This window comes from Cetorhinus maximus, chromosome 2 (genome assembly GCF_964194155.1).
Source record: "Cetorhinus maximus chromosome 2, sCetMax3.hap1.1, whole genome shotgun sequence".
NCBI lineage: Eukaryota > Metazoa > Chordata > Chondrichthyes > Lamniformes > Cetorhinidae > Cetorhinus > Cetorhinus maximus.
This window is the reverse complement of record NC_135880.1, coordinates 37,367,516-37,386,662: the sequence shown is the minus strand read 5'-3', so window position 1 is coordinate 37,386,662 and position 19,147 is coordinate 37,367,516. Positions and strand designations below refer to the sequence as shown.

The following is a 19,147-nucleotide window of genomic DNA, read 5'->3' as shown; positions in this document are numbered from 1 at the left end:
GCTTTTCTGCCTTCTGGTCACCCTTGTCCTCTGCTTTCTCCATGCCCTTCCTGAATGCTGGGCTCCAGTCACTCCGGTTAGCAACAAGGATTTTCCATGAATCTGCTCTGATCCTGGTCAGCTTGAGGTCTCGCTTGCAGACATCCTTGTATCGCAGACATGGGCAACCTGACAGTCTTGTGGCGATTGCAAGCTTGCCATAGAGCATGTCTCTGAGTGTGGCAGTCATCCTTTCAGCTAACATGACCCAGTCAACTGAGTCGCCACTGATTAAAGAGAGCAAACATACTGGGGGTCCCTGTATGCTGGTGCACTTCCATATTTGGCATTCTGTCTTGCCAGGAAATGCCCAATATTCGTCTGAGGCAGTGGCAGCCATGAGTATTCAGCTGCGTTTCTTGGCTTGCATAAGTTGCCATGCTTTGTCATTGTAAAGGAGGATGCTGAGAACACAAGCCTGGTACACATGGAGCTTTCAGCAAGTTTGCTGTTGGTCCATACTCAACTTTGACATGACAGCTGTAGCCTTGGCAACCCTGGTGCTGATTTCAGCATCAAGGGACAATGCTGGCAATTCTTGATCCAAGGTGTGTGAAGCTGTCGATGGCCTCCAGAGTGAGATTGTCGATGTTGCTGGAAGGTCCTGGCCTGGCCTGTGACTTTGGCCTCCCCAACGCTGATTCTCAGTCCAAACTCTTTGCAGGCCCGGGAGAATCAATTTACAAACTCTAGCAAGTGAATTTCAGTACGGGTTGCCAGCATGACGTCGTCAACAAACAGCAACTCACAGACGAGGACATTACACACTCTAGCCTTGGCACAGTGTTGCCAAGTTGAACAGTTGCCATCAGCTCTGGCATGTAGGTAGATACCCTCAATTCAGTCACCGAAAGTGTACAATAGCAGCATAGAGAAAAATATACTGAAGAGAATTGGCGCCAGGACGCAGCCCTGCTTTACCTCACTGCTGATCTTGGAAACATCTGATGTTGCTCCATTATAACTGACAGAATTGTGCATGTTCTTGTGGAAAGAAGAAATGACGCCCCATAGTCCAGGCAGGCAGCCTATTTTCTGCAACAGTTTAAAGAGTCTGTTTCTGCTGACAAGGTTGAAGGCCTTGGTCGGGTCTTTCTCTGAAGGCAATGTAGAATGGTCTGCACTGTTCATGGTACTTCTCCCATAACTGTTGGAGTGAAAAAAACCATGCCAACTGGTGATCTGCCTGCTCTGAAGCTGCACTGAGACTCAGGGTAGATGTGTGACACCAGGGTCTGCAATCTGGTCAGAGCAACGCAAGCAAAGACCTTCCGTACAATACTTAACAGGAAAATGCCTCAGTGATTATTGCAGTTGCTGCAGTCCCCTTTGTTTTTGCACAAGGTGGCTATTTGTGCATCAAGAATGTCTTGAGGCACAAATCTTTCCTTCCAGCGGAGGCACAAAAGTTCATGGAGATGCTGCAGTAGTGCCAGTCTTCCATTTTTGATGACTTCAGGTGGAATGTCATCATTTCCTGGGGCTTTACCACTGACAAGACAGTCAATGACCTTGTTGAGCTCTACTTTGGTGGGGTCTCTGTCTAGCTCCTCCATGACAGGAAAGTCTGCAATGGTGCTGAGAGCTCCTTCAGTGAGTGTTCTCCGTTGTGTAGAGTTCGAGGTAATGCCCCATCCACCTTTCCATTTGTTTGCTAGGTTCAGTGATGATCATCCCTGTCTTTGGCTTCAAGGAGGCTGATTTGGTTGCTGCTGGGCCCGTTGCCTTCTTCATTCCTTCATACATCCCTCTATCATCCCTGGATTCTGGAGCAGATTGTATGCTGTTGCAGAGTTTCAGCCAGTATCGATTGGAGCAGTGCTGAACAGTCTGCTGAAACTTGATTCGGACAGCTCAGAGAGCATCTTGATTTTGCTTGCTGAAGATTTGCTTGCAGTTCATGAGGGCTCTCCTCTTGGTTGCGGTAACTGATGCCATTTCAGTTCAATAAGCGTCAAATCAGTATTCCTCTGATCTCTTTTCCCTCAGGTAGCAAATGCAGAATTATAGATGGTGTCGCGTGTAAGATCCCACTTTGATACCACTCTCTGGCCTTAGGCATTGTCTTCTGAAAGAGCCTGATCAAGGATGGGCTTTAAGAGCTAGAATTATGAATTGGACAGGCAGAATACAAGTCAGTGTGGCATGCCAAGAGGTGGGTGGAGAGGCAAAATGGCTATATGACTTAAGGTATAGTCATCCAACTGTGGGGCAAATGGAGGGGGTATTGCACAGAGGCCAGAGTTGGAAAAAAATATTTGCTGCTATGTTGGTGGAGGTGTTTGTGGGGGAGGGTGCATGGTGTGTGGGTTGTTGGACTGAATGAGTTTACAAACATAGGGAAGGACAAATTCAAGATGGAATTTAAATGAAGATGAAAATAATAGGAGTCTGCGAGCTAATGTAATTCAGCGAGCAAAGGGGTGATGGATATGCAGGGTTGGGTTAGGTTACTGCTAGAGTTTTGGATGAGCTGAAGTTCACCACAGGATAGAAGGCAGGCTATAACATTGCAATGGCAAAATCTGGAAACTACAGAAGACAACAGGTAACTTTAAACATTTTGAATTGTAAGCAAAGTAACAAAAGCACACGCCCGCAAAGAATGAATATTCTTGCAACATTAAATATGGAAACATTCATAAACATCAGGTTTCTGTAGGAGTATGTTAGCTACCAATTTATGTATAAGTTGAATAAATGGCATGTAAACTCCAGTGTTCACCACACACAATAGTGTTTAACTTCAGCTTTACTCAAACAATTGAATCAGTTTAGATTAGGCAATATTATAACAACTGATCATAGAAGGTGGAGTTTCTTTCATTGGCACTGTACACAAGCCATACTTTCACATAGCTTTTGAGACTTCCAAACCTGGGTCACAACTTACGTACCAGTGCAAGCACAGTAATTGACCAAAGAACTTTTTACTGCTACAATCTAAATGTGTGTTTTGGGAGTAATTAAAAATGTTATAAACAGCAATGTCAGTGTTTTAATCATTTCTCCATAGCTCCAAGTAACTCTTAAACAATCAACTTCACACTAAAAGGAGCAAGAACTTGATTGAATTCTGATTATGTTAGGTAAATTGAGACAAAGCACCATGCAACTCATTTGAAAAACAGCTTGTCTTGATACTCAATTATGTGCTTTATTCTAAACATGCCAAAATATTCGAATTTAAAAACCCAAAAAGCACATCTATCGAAACTGTGCAGTGGAGGCAAATCAACTGAAAGGACAGTCATTAAACCAGAATGCATCAACCATCACATTGCTCCAGCTGCTGGGTTAATTCAGCCCTCTGTCACTGGCACATCAGTAACTCCAGTTCAACTATATCAGTACCTGGTGTTTAAATTATGAAACAACAAAGACAAACCCATTTTAAAAATTAAGCACCTCTTTCTCTTCATTTTTATGAACATCAAAATGAAGGATGTCAGTGTCAGAAAACAGAAAAGAGAGGTGGTATTGAGGCTTCTGTACCTGTCATCATACCACATACTGACAAGAAAAGGAAATACATAGCCAGGCTTTACTCATCCAACCCATATTCAACATTGAATCCCTGGATGTAGACCAAAATTGTTGCTCAAAATGCAATTAAATTAATATGCAGGTTTATTTGACACACTTCAGTGGCAGATTACAGGATTGTCCATTGAACACAGGCAACTGATGAAATTTCCTTTAAACTTATGCTGCAAAAACATTTCAGCTAATCAATTTGGACAACTACTAATCTGCATCACTGGTACTTCTACTTCCTACAGAATCTTGGGTCCCCAAAAGTGCCTGTTGCAGTTGTTTCTAATCAGATCTTTGAGATTTTAACAAATAAATTTCCAGAATTCTCAATTCCAATTTTCATCCCAAAAGTAAAATTTTTTCAAGCCAGGTATTAAAAATTGACTACTTGGTCTGTACATCTTTTTGAAACAAATAAAGTTACATTGCTGAGATTGTGCCGAGTGTGGTCTACAGTAAAAGCTGTGTCACACAATTGACAATTTGAAAGTAAACACTCTTGAAATGGATCAATTTTCAAACAAATTTTCTTGAATAACTGATAGTATAACAGATGGGCTAAAACAGAACACAAGGCAGGAATAGGGTCAAGCACTTATGTCACAAACTGAACAAGCTCCCCAACTCCAGTATACATTACTGGGTTCTATTTTGATATATGCTAGTCAATATCTGGGAGCATCACCAATTAAATAAACCGTAATCCCGAAGTAAAGTTTATTATGTCTTAGAAAATTTTAGCAAATTCCTTCATGCCACAAGTTCACTGCATATTGTGCACAGAGATAAACCTCTCTCCTTGCCCAGTTTCGAGGATAACACATTTCTAAATCTGGATGTCCAGTTAAAAACTCATGTTATAACTACCATGGAGCTTTAGATGTTACTTTCACAATGCTAATGTTCCTTTTGCAAAAAATAATACTGCATTCTATCAAACTCTTAGGTATTTTCCTCAAACTTTCTCCTAATCCTTCATTGAGCATGCTCAATATGTATTTTTAAAATAGGAAAAATTATTTAAAATGTTAAGCTGGGTTGTAGATTTATGCACCATTCAACTGTAAGGGCATCTCTTTAACAATGGTATTTTTGTAACATTTACAAAAATTTGTAACATTCATTTTATCAGTCTCCCAAATTTATTAACTTAAAAAGGTTCAATTTCCATTTTCCTACATCAGCTCCATTTATAAATGTCAAACTCTATAAACATGCTTTTATTTTCTTTTAGTCAAGCACCCCGTTAACAAATCTCCTCATTAATATGTAAATATAAAGTCAATCGGTCTTCTCTTTGACAGCACTATGAATTCCGAGTACTGCACTGTGTAATCGGCTTTACTTAGGCTAGAATATTCATCATAAAAGTTGTCATGTAAGAAAAATTACACAAAATATACCATAATTGATATGACTGCTGTCTAGTTAATAGTCCTTTAATTGTCACCTCGAACATACAGTGGTAGATTTACATCCTGATGCTGAGAAGTCAAATCCATAATGCAATATTTATGCAAAAACACAAAAAATTTAACTTAAGTTTGCATAATTTTTAATGTAACTTTTTGCTTTGCACATTGATTATTATTTGCTTCAGTAGCTTTACTAGGTACTTGCAAAAGTGCAAAGAAACATTTGCATGGATGGTACCAGGACTGAGAAATTAGTTATTGGGAAAGATTGAACATGTTGGGACCTTTTGGTTGAGAAAAGAGAACTTAAAAAAAATAGAGTCCTGTGAAATGATGAATAGGTTGGACAGAGTGGATAAGAACATAAAGAGGAGGAATAGACCATTCTGATATTTAATGAGGTCATGGCTGATCTGATTGTGACCTCCCCTTTCCTGCATGCTCCCATAACCCTAGGCTCCCATGCACATGAAAAAACTGTCCAATATGGAGAGCACGTCTCCATCGTGGAAGAATCCAAACTAGGGGCCATAATAATTGACCGGGTAGACAGAGAGATAATTTCCGCTGGTCAGGGAGTCTAAAACACGGGGGCACTGTCTCAGGGTAAGGGGCCAATCATTTGGGACTGAGATGAGGAGAAATTACTTCACTTTAAGGGTTGTGAATCTTTGGAATTCTCTACCCCAGGCGCTTGTAGATGTTCCATTGTTGAATACATACAAGGCTCGGATAGACAGGTTTTTCGTCACCCAAGGAATTAAGGGATATGGGGAGCTGGTGGGAAAATGGAATTAAAGCCCGAGATCAGCCACAATCGTACTGAATGGCAGAGCAGGCTCGACAGGCCATATGGCCTACTCCTGCTTGTATTTCTTGTGTTCTTGTTCTTTTAAATATGGGACAGTTACGACTGAATCCAATCGGAAAAATGAGAGATTTCTTGACTCAAAGTAATTAAAATGTGCAATAAATTTGGCTCCACTTCCACCTAGCCCATCACAGCCATTGTATCTCCAGCAATGGCTTCTCTCCCCACTGCTGCATGGTTACTCTAAGAATTTCTCAAGGATCTCGGCTCGCCCCCATCTTCAATGTTATTTATGTGCTGCCCCTTGGCAAGATCATCTATTATCATGAGGTAAGCTTCCTAACATTGCCAAGCAGAGTTGTCCCACACTGGTTACCACATACTATGCATGAAAACAATAAGTTCTGGTTGCGCAGATTAAAATCATAACCTGGTAGCTTAAAAAGTAGTAAAATCTGGGGAGTTGCATGCTATTCATAATACTGACCCTTTTTAATGGAGAAAAATAGCCAAATATTTTTGGATTTCTTTCAAAAAAAAACTTGATTTTGTGAACTGCAAGGATGTGCACATCAAGCCTCCCATTGTGGAGTCGTGAGCAAGAAGGGCTTCCATTTCGCTACACTGGGTGCAGAGATTGCATATTTGGACTATAAAATTAATAAATAAAACACAACTGGCTGGGCAGAGGGGGTACAAAGCCCACAAACCTGTTTTGCATGGTCGGATAGCACAAATTGGAAGCAAATAAAAAACATGAAAAGGCTGGCAAGAAATAAATACAGAGGGAAAAACCTTCTGGAAAGTAATAACACTGCAGGAAACCAAGCCAAAAGTTAAGTTCAATACAGAGTGCTGCATATTTTAAAACATTGACTCACCTAGGCCCACTCTCGGATTCCTTCCCTAAACTCCTGTCTCTACACATCTCTCTCCTCTTCCAGACTTCTCTTAAAACTCATCTCTGACCAAGCTCCTGTCACCCATTCTTGGGCCCAAAATCCATTTCCCCCCCCCTACGACTCTGCTAAATGCCATAGAATATTTATTCTAATATTAAAGGCACAATATGAATTTAAATTGGTGTTGCAAAAGAAATTGCTGAGAAAGAAGTTTAGCAACCTAAAGATTAACTTGTCACTAATTGGAGTAGGCTTTCATCTTCACCACTTGGACAATAATATGGTACAGTATCTCAACTACCCATTGCAGAAACTGCCTCAACTTAATTCCATTAGAAGTAAATGGAATAAAAATTGGGTAGATTTTATGAATGGTGAGTGATCGTTCCACCAGCTTAACACCTGGCAGCCAAGACAGGAATCTATTCCATTATGTCTAAATAACATCAGGTAGTAATAAACAATATAACAGTGATGTTGTCCAAGAAATCTGCACCCATCCAAATCTGGCCTCTTGTGCATTCCCAATCGTAATTGCCCCATCATTGGTGGCCATGCCTTCAGCTCTCTAGACCCTAAGCTCTGGAATTTCCTCCCTACACCTCAATATTTTGCTTCCCTCCTTTAAGACACTCCTTAAAACATACTTATTTGATTAAGCTCTTGGTCATTTGATCTTTTGTGGCTCAGTATCATAATTTGCTTTTTAATGCTCCTGTAAAGCACCTTTGGATGTTTCTCTGCATTAAAGGTGCTACATAAATATAAGTTGTTGCTAAATTGATTTCAATTCCTCAGATGTCATTTTAAAACTGTGCCTTGGTCAGGCTACACCTGGAACACTGCTTTCAGTTCTAGTTAACACATTATCATCCAGACACAGTGCAAAGGTGCAGAAAGTGGCGAGACCGATATCCAAATTCAGAGGAGAGAAATGAGAAAATTTTGATAAGCTAGGAATCTCTGATGTTATACGCATACATTGAAGTGGATAGAAAAGGTAAGCTTGAAGCAAAAAAGTCCAAGATGACTGAAGGGTTTGGTGAGCAAAGGTGAGTGTGGTCGTGGAACCTTCAAGCAGAACCTATTTGGAATTTTCTTCTCTAATACAATTATGGATAGACAATTTAGACTGCTATGTCAGTCTTTGATCAAAAGATACATTTGTTGCTTAACACAACTAAAATATCCAATTTCAGTATCAGATTTCTCTGAAAATTTCAAAAATATTTTGGAAGCCATTTATTTTACAAGAATGGACGATAGGAGGGACTATTACCCAGAATCATTCACATTGAGTATGGTATTTATAACAAAATAACTTATTTTGCTAAGTTTGTTATAAATTATTAGAAACCAACTGGAGCTCAATTTAGTCCTTGCATCAATATTCACAAACAATTCAACATATAATTTCAAATCTTTTTATTTAACTTTCCATGTAATGAGAGGCTTGCCTAATGTTTCTCAGAAGCATCTCAAAACAGACAAATAATTAATTTTGCAAACATAAGCATGAGGCAATGAAAAAGACAGAATTCTTTCCCCAGTACAATACCCACCTCTTTCCATGGACTTAGAAACTGTGTTCGTGCATAGCGAGTGAGCATGTTGATTATAACGACCTGTCCCCACTCCTCCACGTCTACCAACAGGTTACACAGCTTGCGGTAATTCTTGTGAATCAAGTCAATTCGCTCAGGACAGACCTCTTCAAACGACATTACAACACTTCCAGCTACTAGCTGTAAACAGACAACACAATACAACATGAGTAAAGTGAAACTCAAATCAACTTGTAGAAGTTGATTATTCTCTGGAGCAACATCATTACCGTCAGTGCAAAAATGCGCAAAGAGCTTTTCTCCAGAGTCCGTCTAATTCCACGAACAGGGCAACTTATCACACAAAGCCAAAAAGTATATAAATTACTTTACAAAATTAACTTAATTATTTGCGAGTGAAGTCTTCTTTAAAACATAACTGCCAACTTCAAACACCATTCTGATTTAAAAAAGCATTAATGGCAACACAAAAGGAGCCAATGACAAAGTGATTATTCAGGATTGAAGAAGGTGGTTTGTTGCGGAGCGAGCATCTGCAACAGTACAGTAGGCTGAATGGCCTCCTTCCATGCTCAAAGTTCTGGGCTTTATTTCGAGACAAGAATGGCTAAAATCACATTCAGACAGCCTGTTGAGGTGATGCACAAAGTATAGAATCATAGAATGGTTACAACACAAAAGGATACCATTTGGCCCATTATGTCTTTGATGTTTCTCTGAAGGAGCAATTCACCTTGTGCCAATCCTTTGCCTTATCCCCACAGCCTTGCAAATTTTTCCTTTTCAGATAATGATCCAATTCTCTTTTCAAAGCCTCAAGTGATCCTGCCTCCACCACATACTCAGGTAGTGCATTCCAGATCTTAACCACTCGCCGTCTAAAAACATTTTTCATATCGCCATTACTTCCTTTGCCAATTAGCTTATATCAGCACCCTCTGGTTCTTTATCCTTCCACCAACGGGGGAGGCAATGGTGTAGCGGTATTGTTGCTGAACGAGTAATCCAGAGACCTAGGGTAATGCTCTGGGCCCCGGGTTTGGATTTCGCCATGGCAGATGGTGGTACTTGAATTCAATAAAAATCTGGAATAAAAAGTCTATTGATGACCATAAAACCATTGTCGATTGTCATAAAAATCCTTCTGGTTCACCAATGTTCTTTAGGGATGGAAATCTGCCACCCTTACTTGGTCTAGTCTACATGTCACTCCTACTGATACTGTCAAGGACAGATGCATCTGCAGCAGGCAGGTTTGGTGAGGATGAGGTCAAGCATGTTTTTCCCTCTTGTTGGTTACTTCACCACCTCCAGCAGACCCGGTCTAGCAGCTATGTCCATTAGGACTCGGTCTGTGGTAGTGCTAATGAGCCACATCATGGTGATTGACATTGAAGTCCCCCATCCGGATTACATTCTGCGACCCACAGCAAGCCACTCAGTTGTATCAAGCTGCTATAAAGTCTCAAAAATAGAATGAAACCGGACAGACGACCCAGCATCGAACTAGGCACTTAATTGGGTCTGTGGCAGGCCATGAGGGAACCAAGAGGGAAAAACATATTTGACTTCATCCTCACCAACCTGCCTGCCGCAGATGCATCTGTTCATGACAGTATCGGTAGGATTGACCACCGCACAGCCGTTGTGGAGACGAAGTCCCACCTTCACACTGAGGGTACCCTCCAGCGTATTGTGTGGCACTATCATGTTAAATGATCCATCAACTCAAGACTGGGCATACATGAGGCGCTGTGGGCCATTAGCAACAGCAGAATTGTACTCAAACATAATCTGTAACCTCATGGCCCAGCATATCCTCAACTCTACCATTACCATCAAGCCAGGAAATCAACCCCGGTTCAATGAAGAGTGCAGGAAGGCATGCCAGGAGCAGCGCCAGGCATACCTAAGAATGAGGGGGGTCAACCTGGTGAAACTATAACACAGGACTACTTGCGTGCCAAACAGCAGAAGCAACAAGTGATAGACAAGGGTAAGCGATCCCACAACCAACAGATCAGATCCAAGCTCTGCAGTCCTGCCACAACCAGTCGTGAATGGTGGTGGACAATTAGACAACTCACTGGAGAAGGAGGCCCCACAAATGTCCCCACTCTCAATAATGGGGGAGCCGAGAACGTCAGTGCAACAGATAAAACTACAATCTCAGCCAGAAGTGCCAGGTGGATGACCCATCTCGGCCTCCTCCGGAGGTCCCCCGCATTAGAGATGCCAGTCTTCAGCCAATTCGATTCACTTCACGTATGATCAAGAAACGGCTGAAGGCACTTGATACTGCAAGGACTATGGGCTCTGGCAATATTCTGGCAATAGTACTGAAGACTTGTGCTGCAGAACTTACTGCGCCCCTAGCCAAGCTGTTCCAATACAGCTGCAACACTGGCACCTATCTGGCTATATTGAAAATTGCCCAGGTATGTCCTGTACACAAAAAGCAGGACAAATCCAACCCGGCCAGTTACTGCCCCATCATTCTACTCTCCACCATTAGTGAAGTAATGGAAGGGGTCACCAACAGTGCTATCAAGTGGCACTTGCTCACTGATGCCCAGTTTGGGTTCCGCCAGGGCCATTCAGCTCCTGACTTCATTACAGCCTTGGCTCAAACATGGACAAAAAAGAGCTGAACTCCAAAGGTGAGAAGTGAGAGACTGACCTTGACATCAAGGATGCATTTGACAAGGTGTGATATCAAGGAGCCCCAGCAAAACTGGAGTCAATGGGAAATGGGGAGAACTCTCTGCTGGTTGGAGTCATACCTAACACAAAGGAAGATGGTGTGGTTGTTGGAGGTCAGTCATCTCAGCTCCAGGACATCACTGCAGGAGTTCCCTCAGGGTAGTGTCCTCGGCTCAACCATCTTCAGCTGTTTCATCAATGATCTTCCTTCCATCATTAGGTCAGAAGCGGGGATGTTCGTTGAGGATTGCATAATGTTCAGCACCATTCGCGACTCTTCAGATACCGAAGCAGTCTATGTCCAAATGCAACAAGACCTGTACAACATCCAGGCTTGGGCTGACAAGTGGCAAATAACATTCGCACCACACAAGTGCCAGGCAAAGACCATCTCCAACAAGAGAGAATCTAAACATCGCTCCTTGATGTTCAATGGCATTACCATCACTGAATCCCCCACTATCAACATCCTGGGGGATACCAATGACCAGAAACGGAACTGGACTAGCAATATAAATACTGTGGCTATAAGAGCAGGTCAGAGGCTCGGAATCCTGCGATGAGTAACTCACCTCCGAACTCCCCAAAGCCTGTCCACCACCTACAAGGCACAAGTCAGGAGTGTGATGGAACACTCTCCACTTGACTGGATGAGTGCAGCTCTCATACCACAAGAAGCTTGACATCGTTCAGGACAAAGCAGGCCATTTAATTGGCACCATATCCACAAACATTCACTCCCTCCACCACCAACGCACAGTAGCAGCAGTGTGTACCCTCTGCAAGAAGCACTGCAGGAATCCATCAAGGGTCCATAGACAGCGGCTTCCAAACCCACGACCACTACCATCTGGAAGGACAAGAGTAGCAGATGCATGGGAACACCACCACCTGGAATTTCCCCTCCGAGTCACTCATCATCCTGACTTGGAAATATTGAAACATAGAAACTAGGAGCAGGAGTAGGCCAGTCGGCCCTTCGAGCCTGCTCCGCCATTCATTATGATCATGGCTGATCATCCAACTCAATAACCTGCTCCCGCTTTCTCCCCATACCCTTTGATCTCTTTCGCCCTAAGAGCTATATCTAACTCCTTCTTGAAAACATACAATGTTTTGGTCTCAACTACTTTCTGTGGTAGCGAATTCCACAGGCTCACCACTCTCTGGGTGAAGAAATTTCTTCTCATCTCAGTCCTAAATGGCCTAGCCCGTATCCTTAGACTGTGACCCCTGGTTCTGGATTCCCCCACCATCGGGAACATCCTTCCTGCATCTACCCTGTCTAGTCCTGTTAGAATCTTATAGGTTTCTATGAGATCCCCCCTCATTCTTCTGAACTCCAGCAAAGAAATCCCAACCGACTCAATCTCTCCTCAAATGTCAGTCCCACCCAGGAATCAATCGGGTAAACCTTCGCTGCGCTCCCTCTATAGCAAATACATCTTTCCTCAGATAAGGAGACCAAAACTGCACACAATATTCCAGGTGTGGTCTCACCAAGGCCCTGTACAATTGCAGCAAGACATCCCTGTTCCTGCACTCGAATCTTCTGGCTATGAAGGCCAACATACCATTTGCCTTCTTTACCGCCTGCAACACCTGCATGCTTACCTTCAGCGATTGGTGTACAAGGACACCCAGGTCTCGTTGCACATTCCCTTCCCTCAATTTATATCTCTGTTCCTTCACTTGCGCTGGGTCAAAATCCTTTCTAACAGCACTGTGGGTGTACCTATACACGTGGGCTGCAGTGGATCAAGAAGGCAGCTCACCACCACCTTCTCAAGGACAACTAGGGATGGGCAATAAAAACTGGTCCAGCCAGCAAGGCCCACATCCCATGAATGAATAAATAAACAATTTCTCTCCATCTATTCTATCCAGGCCCCACAAGCCTTTGAATGCCTGTCAAATCTCCTCTCAACCTTCTCCAAGAAGGTTGAAGGTCTTCAGTCTATCTACCTAACTAAAGTCCCTTATCCCTGGAATCACTCTGTGAAAAAACAAAGTGGGTTGGGTTGGGTTGGTCAATGGTTGACCAGCTTTCTGTTTGTGCTAAGTAGTCACCTTTCCCATAATTGGTGAAGCTTAAGACAGTAGAAATCTGCAAATCATAGTGGAAGCTTCAGGTGTGTTTTTCTTTGACATATTCACTGAAGAATACATGAAAGGATTCAAACTATCCCCCTCTAACCACCCATTTCATAATAATTTAAAAGACGCAATCAATTTTTAAAAATTTGCCCCAGTTTAAGTACTGCAAAGTAACATCTGTAATAAATTTTAGCAACTATTAATGGTTTGTGAAATGGCAAGAGCAACAGCTATAAGGGCAGCAGCATATACAGAGTGATGGTTTGCTGACCTAAGCTTTAGTTCATAAGGATAGAACTTGATAAAGAAATAGAGAGGAAACAACTCAACAAATATTTTAAGTTTTCAATATTGAAGTTGTTGCTGCAAGGAGTCAGAGTTAGAAAAAAATAATGAGAAACCTTTTGCCCCAGGCCAAGTCAGGCATATCTGGTTTTGAATTTCTCTTCCTGCATTAATTAGTATTTGTTTACAATTTCACCTCTGTATTTAAAATTTGCTAAGTGTATATTTCCATTGCCATTAAACACCAGTCAGTATACATATGACAGCAAGTCTTCTGCTTTAGCCTTGTATAGGGAAGGCAGATCAAACTGACACACACATATGAATGTTTCTCAAGAGCATAAGAAATAGGAACATTCAATAAGTTTATGGCTGATCTTCCTTGTGTTTCGATTTCCACATCCCACTGGACTCCGATAACCTTCGATTCCCTTGCCTGACAAGGATCGATCTACCTCTGCCTTAAAAATATTCAACGACCCCACCTCCACAGCTTTCTGAGGCAGAGAATTCCAAAGTCGCACAACCCTCAAAAATTTTCTCCTGATATAGGTCCTAAAAAGGCGACCACTAATTTTAAAACAGTGCCCCCTAGTTCTGGACTCACCCGCAAGAGGAAACATCCTTTCTACGTCCACCTTGTCAAGGCCGTTCAGGATCCTGTATACTTCAATCAAATCACCCCTCACTCTTCTAAACTGCAGTGGAAACAAGCTCAGTCTGTCCAACCTTTCCTCATAAGACAACCCACTCATTCCAGGTATCAATCTAGTAAACCTCCTTTGAAACGCCTCCAATGCAATTACATCCTCCCTTAAACAAGCAGACCAAAGTTGCACACAGTATTTGAGGTGCAATCTCACCAATGCCCTGTATAACTGTAGCATAACATCCTTACTTTTATGTTCAATCCCTCTCGTAATAAAAGGATAGCATCCATTAGCCTTCTTAATTACTTGCTCTATCTGCATACTAACTTCTTGTGATTCATGTACTAGAACACCTAGATCCCTCTGCACCTCAGAATTATGCAGCCGTTCTCCATTTAAGTAATACTCTGCTTTTTTCTTCTTCCTGCCAAAGTGAACAACTTCACATTTTCCCACATTAAACTCCATTTGCCAGATCTTTGCCCACTCACTCAACATATCTATACCCATATGCAATCTCATGTCCTCTTCACAACATATTTTCCTATCTATCTTTGTCATCTGCAAATTTAGCTGCCATGTCTTCACTCCCCTCATCTAAGTCATTGATGTAATTCATAAAAAGTTGAGGCCCCAGTAGAGACCCCTGTTGGACGCCACTCGTAACATCCTGCCAATCAGAAAAGGACCCATTTATGCAAACTCTCTACTTTCTGCCCGCCAGCCAGCCAATCTTCTATGCATGCTAATGTGTTACCCACTACACCATGTGCTTTTATTTTCCGTAATAATATTTGATGCGGCGCCTTATCAAATGCCTTCTGGAAATCCAAGTACAGTACATCCACAGGCTCCCCTTTATCCACTGCGCATGTTACTCCTTCAAAAAACTCCAATTAATTGGTTAAACATGATTTTCCTTTCACAAAACCATGCTGACTCTTCCCTAATGCCTTGAGCTCTTCTAAGTGCCCAGCTATAACTTCCTTAATGATCAATTCTAATAACTTTCCCACGACAGGCATCAAGCTAACGGGCCTGTAGTTTCCTATTTTCTCCCTCCCTCCCTTCTTGAATAGAGGGGTTATATTTGCTCCTTTCCAATCTGATGGAACCTTTCCAGAATCAAGGGAATTTTGGAAAATTAACACCAGCGCATCGACCACCTCATTAGCCATCTCTTTTAAGGCCCTAGGATGTAGTCCATCAGGACCCTGAGACTTGCCAGGCCACAGCTCCATCAATTTGCTCCGTACCGTTTCCCTAGTGATTTCAATTTCACCAAGTTCCTTTCTCCCTTTCACCTCCTGATTTGCAGCTATTACTGGAATGTTTTTTGTATCCTCTACAGTGAACACAGAAGCAAAATATTTGTTCAATTTTTCCACCATTACATTATATACTATTAACTCCCCACTGATGCTCTCTGGAGGACCAACACTCACTTTACTTCACTCTTTTTCCTTTTTAAATACCTGTAGAAACTCTTGCTATCCATTTTTACATTTCTTGCTAGCTTCCTCTCATACTCCAGTTTCTTTCTCCTGATTAACCTTTCAGTCATTCTCTGTTGTTCTTTATATTCTGGCCAATCATCTGTCCTGCCACTCATCTTTGGGGAGTTGCAAGCTTTTTCCTTAACATTTTTAGTTAACCACAGGTGGTGTGTCCAAGGTCAATTCTTCAAGGTCAATTGTCAAGAGATATCCAGTTAGTTAACCCTTAGTCAGAAACAGGGCAAGGCAGCATTACAAATGATCCTGCTTTCTACTCTTAATGTCACCATGAGCACCTCCTTTAGCCAGTAGCACCACCGTCAACACCCCTTCGACCTTTTGCAATCTCTCCTTTGCCTCCACCTATCACTGGCCTTCTATCCAGCTTCACTTGTCCCACCTCCCTTAAACAGTATATATTTCACCACATTTTTACTTCTTAGTTCTCAAGAGTCATAAGGACTCAAAATGTTAACACTGTCTTTCTCTCCACTGATGCTGTCAGACCTGCTGAGTTTTTCCAGCATTTTTGTTTTTGTTTCAGATTTCCAGCATCCACAGTATTTTGTTTTTATTACAAAATTAATTCTCTATTGACTAGTTCAACAGGTAGAAGTAACCTAGAGAAACAGAGGAGGTAAATACAGGATAAAAATAGGAGGTATAGTTTAAGACACTCAGTTTATAACACTCTTGCTTATAGTCATAGAGATCTACAGCACAGAAAAAGGCCCTTCAGCCCATCGAGTCTGCGCCAGTCAAACAAGTACCTAACTATTCTAACCCCATTTTCCAGCACAAGGCCCATAGCCTTGTATGCCATGGCATCCAAATACTTCTTAAATGCTATGAGGGTTTCTGCCTCTACCACCCTTTCAGGCAGTGAGTTCCAGATTCCCACCATCCTCTGGGTGAAAAAATTCCTCAGATCCCCTCTAAACCTCCTGCCTCTTACCTTAAATCTATGCCTCCTGGTATTGATCCCTCCAGCAACAGGAAAAGTTCCTTCCTGTCTACACTATCTATGCCCCTCATAATTTTATACACCTCAATCATGTCCCCCCTCAATCTCCTCTGCTCCAGGGAAAATAACCCCAGTCTATCCAATCTCTCCTCATAACTAAAACTCTCCAGCCCAGGCTACATCCTGGTAAATCTCCACTGCACTCTCTTTAGTGCAATCACATCCTTCCTAAAATGTGGATTCCAGAACTGCTGTGGCCTAACCAGCATTTTATACAGTTCCAGCAAAGCCTCCCTGCTATTTTATTCTATGCCTTGGCTAATAAAGGCAAATATCCCATATGCCTTCTTAACCACCTTATCTACCTGTCCTGCTACCTTAAGGGACCGGTGGACATGCACACCAAGGTGCCTCTGATCCTTGGTACATCCCAGGGTCCTACCATTCATCGTATATTCCTGTGCCTTGTTTGTCCTGTCCAAGTGCATCACCTCACACCTATCTGGATTAAATTCCATTTGCCACTGATCAGCCCATCCAACTGGCCCATCTTTATCCTCCTGTATATCTAAGGCTATCCTCCTGACTATTTACCACCCCACCAATTTTCATGTCATCCGCAAACTTACTGATCAACCCTCCTACATTCAACTTTAGATATACCACAAACAGCAAGGAACCCAACACTAATCCCTGTGGAACCTCACTGGACACAGGCATCCAGTCACAATAACACCCCTCGACCATCACCCTCTGCTTCCTGCCACTCAGCCAATTCTGAATCCAATTTGCCTTGGATCCCATGGGCTCTTAACTTTGTTATCAGTCTCCCATGCAGGACCTTATCAAAAGCCTTGCTGGAGTCCAAGTAGACTACGTCAAATGCATTGCCCTCATCTACGCACCTGGTCAACTCTTTGAAAAATTCAATCAAATTGGTCAAACATGGCCTCCCCTCAACAAAACCATGCTGACTGTCCTTAATTAATCCCTGCTTTTCCAAGAGTAGATTAATTCTGTCCCTCAGAATTGCTTCCAATAGTTTCCCCACCACTGATGTTAGACTGACTGACCGACCTGTAGTTCCCTGCTTTATCCCTTCCTCCCTTCTGCACTGGAGTGCTGCTTTGGGCTGCAGTAGCGTGCTTAAGTTGGAGTTTGGCGACTGAGGGAATTTAAGGGTTAATTTCTATCTAAAGTTTAGTCTCTCTTAAATTTAGTAATTAACTAAAAGTTGCTGTTTGGGTTGGAAGGAGGTGAGTTTTAGGCCAACTTTAAAGCAGGGTTTATACAGGCTCTGCTTGCAGCTACAACTAGTTAATTAGATAACTGGTTTTCAGAGGCTAGATTCAGAGAGTATAAAAACAGGCCATCTTACAGTGCCGACTTTGTCTGCACTGGAGTGCTACTTTGGGCTGCCGTAGAGTGCTTAAGTTGGAGTTTGGTGACTGGGGGAGTTTCATTAGGAGGGAACGAGGTGATCCTTTGAGTATCGTGAGTATGGTCGGGTAAGTATTTACTGCTTTTATCGCTATTAATTTTTAAGGTCTTATTTTGTGGTCCATCGTTTGTAAGAGCTGTATTCTGTAACAACGAGGAGCAAGGAAGAAGGGCCCTAGAGTAATTGATATTATTTGATTTTAAGTATCTTCCAAACGGTTTAATTTATTTAAAGGGTAAATCATGGCAGGAGAGCTCAAAGCCGTTGTGTGCTCGTCCTGCTCTTTGTGGGAAGCCAGGAACACTTCCAGTGCCCGGGGCCAGCATGTGTGCGGGAAGTGTCTCCAGCAGCAGCTCCTGGAAGCCCGGGTTTCGGAGCTGGAGCGGCGACTGGGGACAGTGTGGTGCATCCACAAGGCGGAGAGTATCATGGATAGCATGTATAGAGAGGTGGTCACACTGCAGGCTAAGAGTCCACAGGCAGGAAGGGAATAGGTGACCACCAGGCAGAGCAAGAGGACTAGGCAGGCAGTGCAGGAATCTCCTCTGGCTACTCCCCTGCAAAACAGATATACCGCTTTAAATACTGTTGAGGGGAATGGCCTCTCAGGGGAAAGCAACAATAGCCAAATTCGTTGCACCACAGTTGACTCTGTTGCACAGGGGAGGAGTAAAAAGTGTGGGAATGTAATAGTTATAGGGGATTCAATTGTAAGGGAAATAGATCGGCATTTCTGTGGCCAAAAATGAGGCTCCAGGATGTCATGTTGCCTCCCTGGTGCTAGGATCAAGGATGTCTCAGAGCGGCTACAGGGAATTCTGAAGGGGGAGGGTGAACAGCCAGTGGCCATGGTACACATTGGTACAAATGACATAGGTAAATAAAGGGATGAGGTCCTAAAAGCAGAATATAAGGGGTTAGGAAGTAAGTTGAAAAGTAGGACCTCAAAGGTAGTGCTCTCAGGATTACTACCAGTGCCACATGCTAGTCAGAGTAGAAATAGCAGGATATATTGGATGAATACATGGCTGAAGAGATGGTGTGAGGGGGAGGGTTTCAGATTCCTGGGGGATTTGGACCGGTTCTGAGGGAGGTGGGACCAGTACAAACTGGATGGGTTACACCTGGGCAGGGCTGGGACTGATGTCCTCGGGGGAATATTTGCTAGAGTGGTTGGGGACGGTTTAAACTAAAATGGCAGGGGGATGGGAACCTATGCAAGGAGGGGGAATCAAGGACAAG

General features: G+C 42.7%; 1 protein-coding gene across 3 annotated transcripts in view; it reads right to left on the bottom strand.

Annotated features, from left to right (window-relative positions):
* Positions 1-19,147, bottom strand: part of ap3b1a (adaptor related protein complex 3 subunit beta 1a) — a 325,597-nt gene that overhangs the window by 206,146 nt on the left and 100,304 nt on the right. For all 3 annotated transcript variants that reach the window (XR_013579525.1, XM_078563182.1, XM_078563190.1), the window contains exon 7: positions 8,267-8,449. Coding sequence is in view for 2 of the 3 variants with exons in the window: in XM_078563182.1 (XP_078419308.1) it covers positions 8,267-8,449 (183 nt within the window). In the remaining variant the exon portion in view is untranslated. The remainder of the gene's footprint in view (positions 1-8,266; positions 8,450-19,147) is intronic.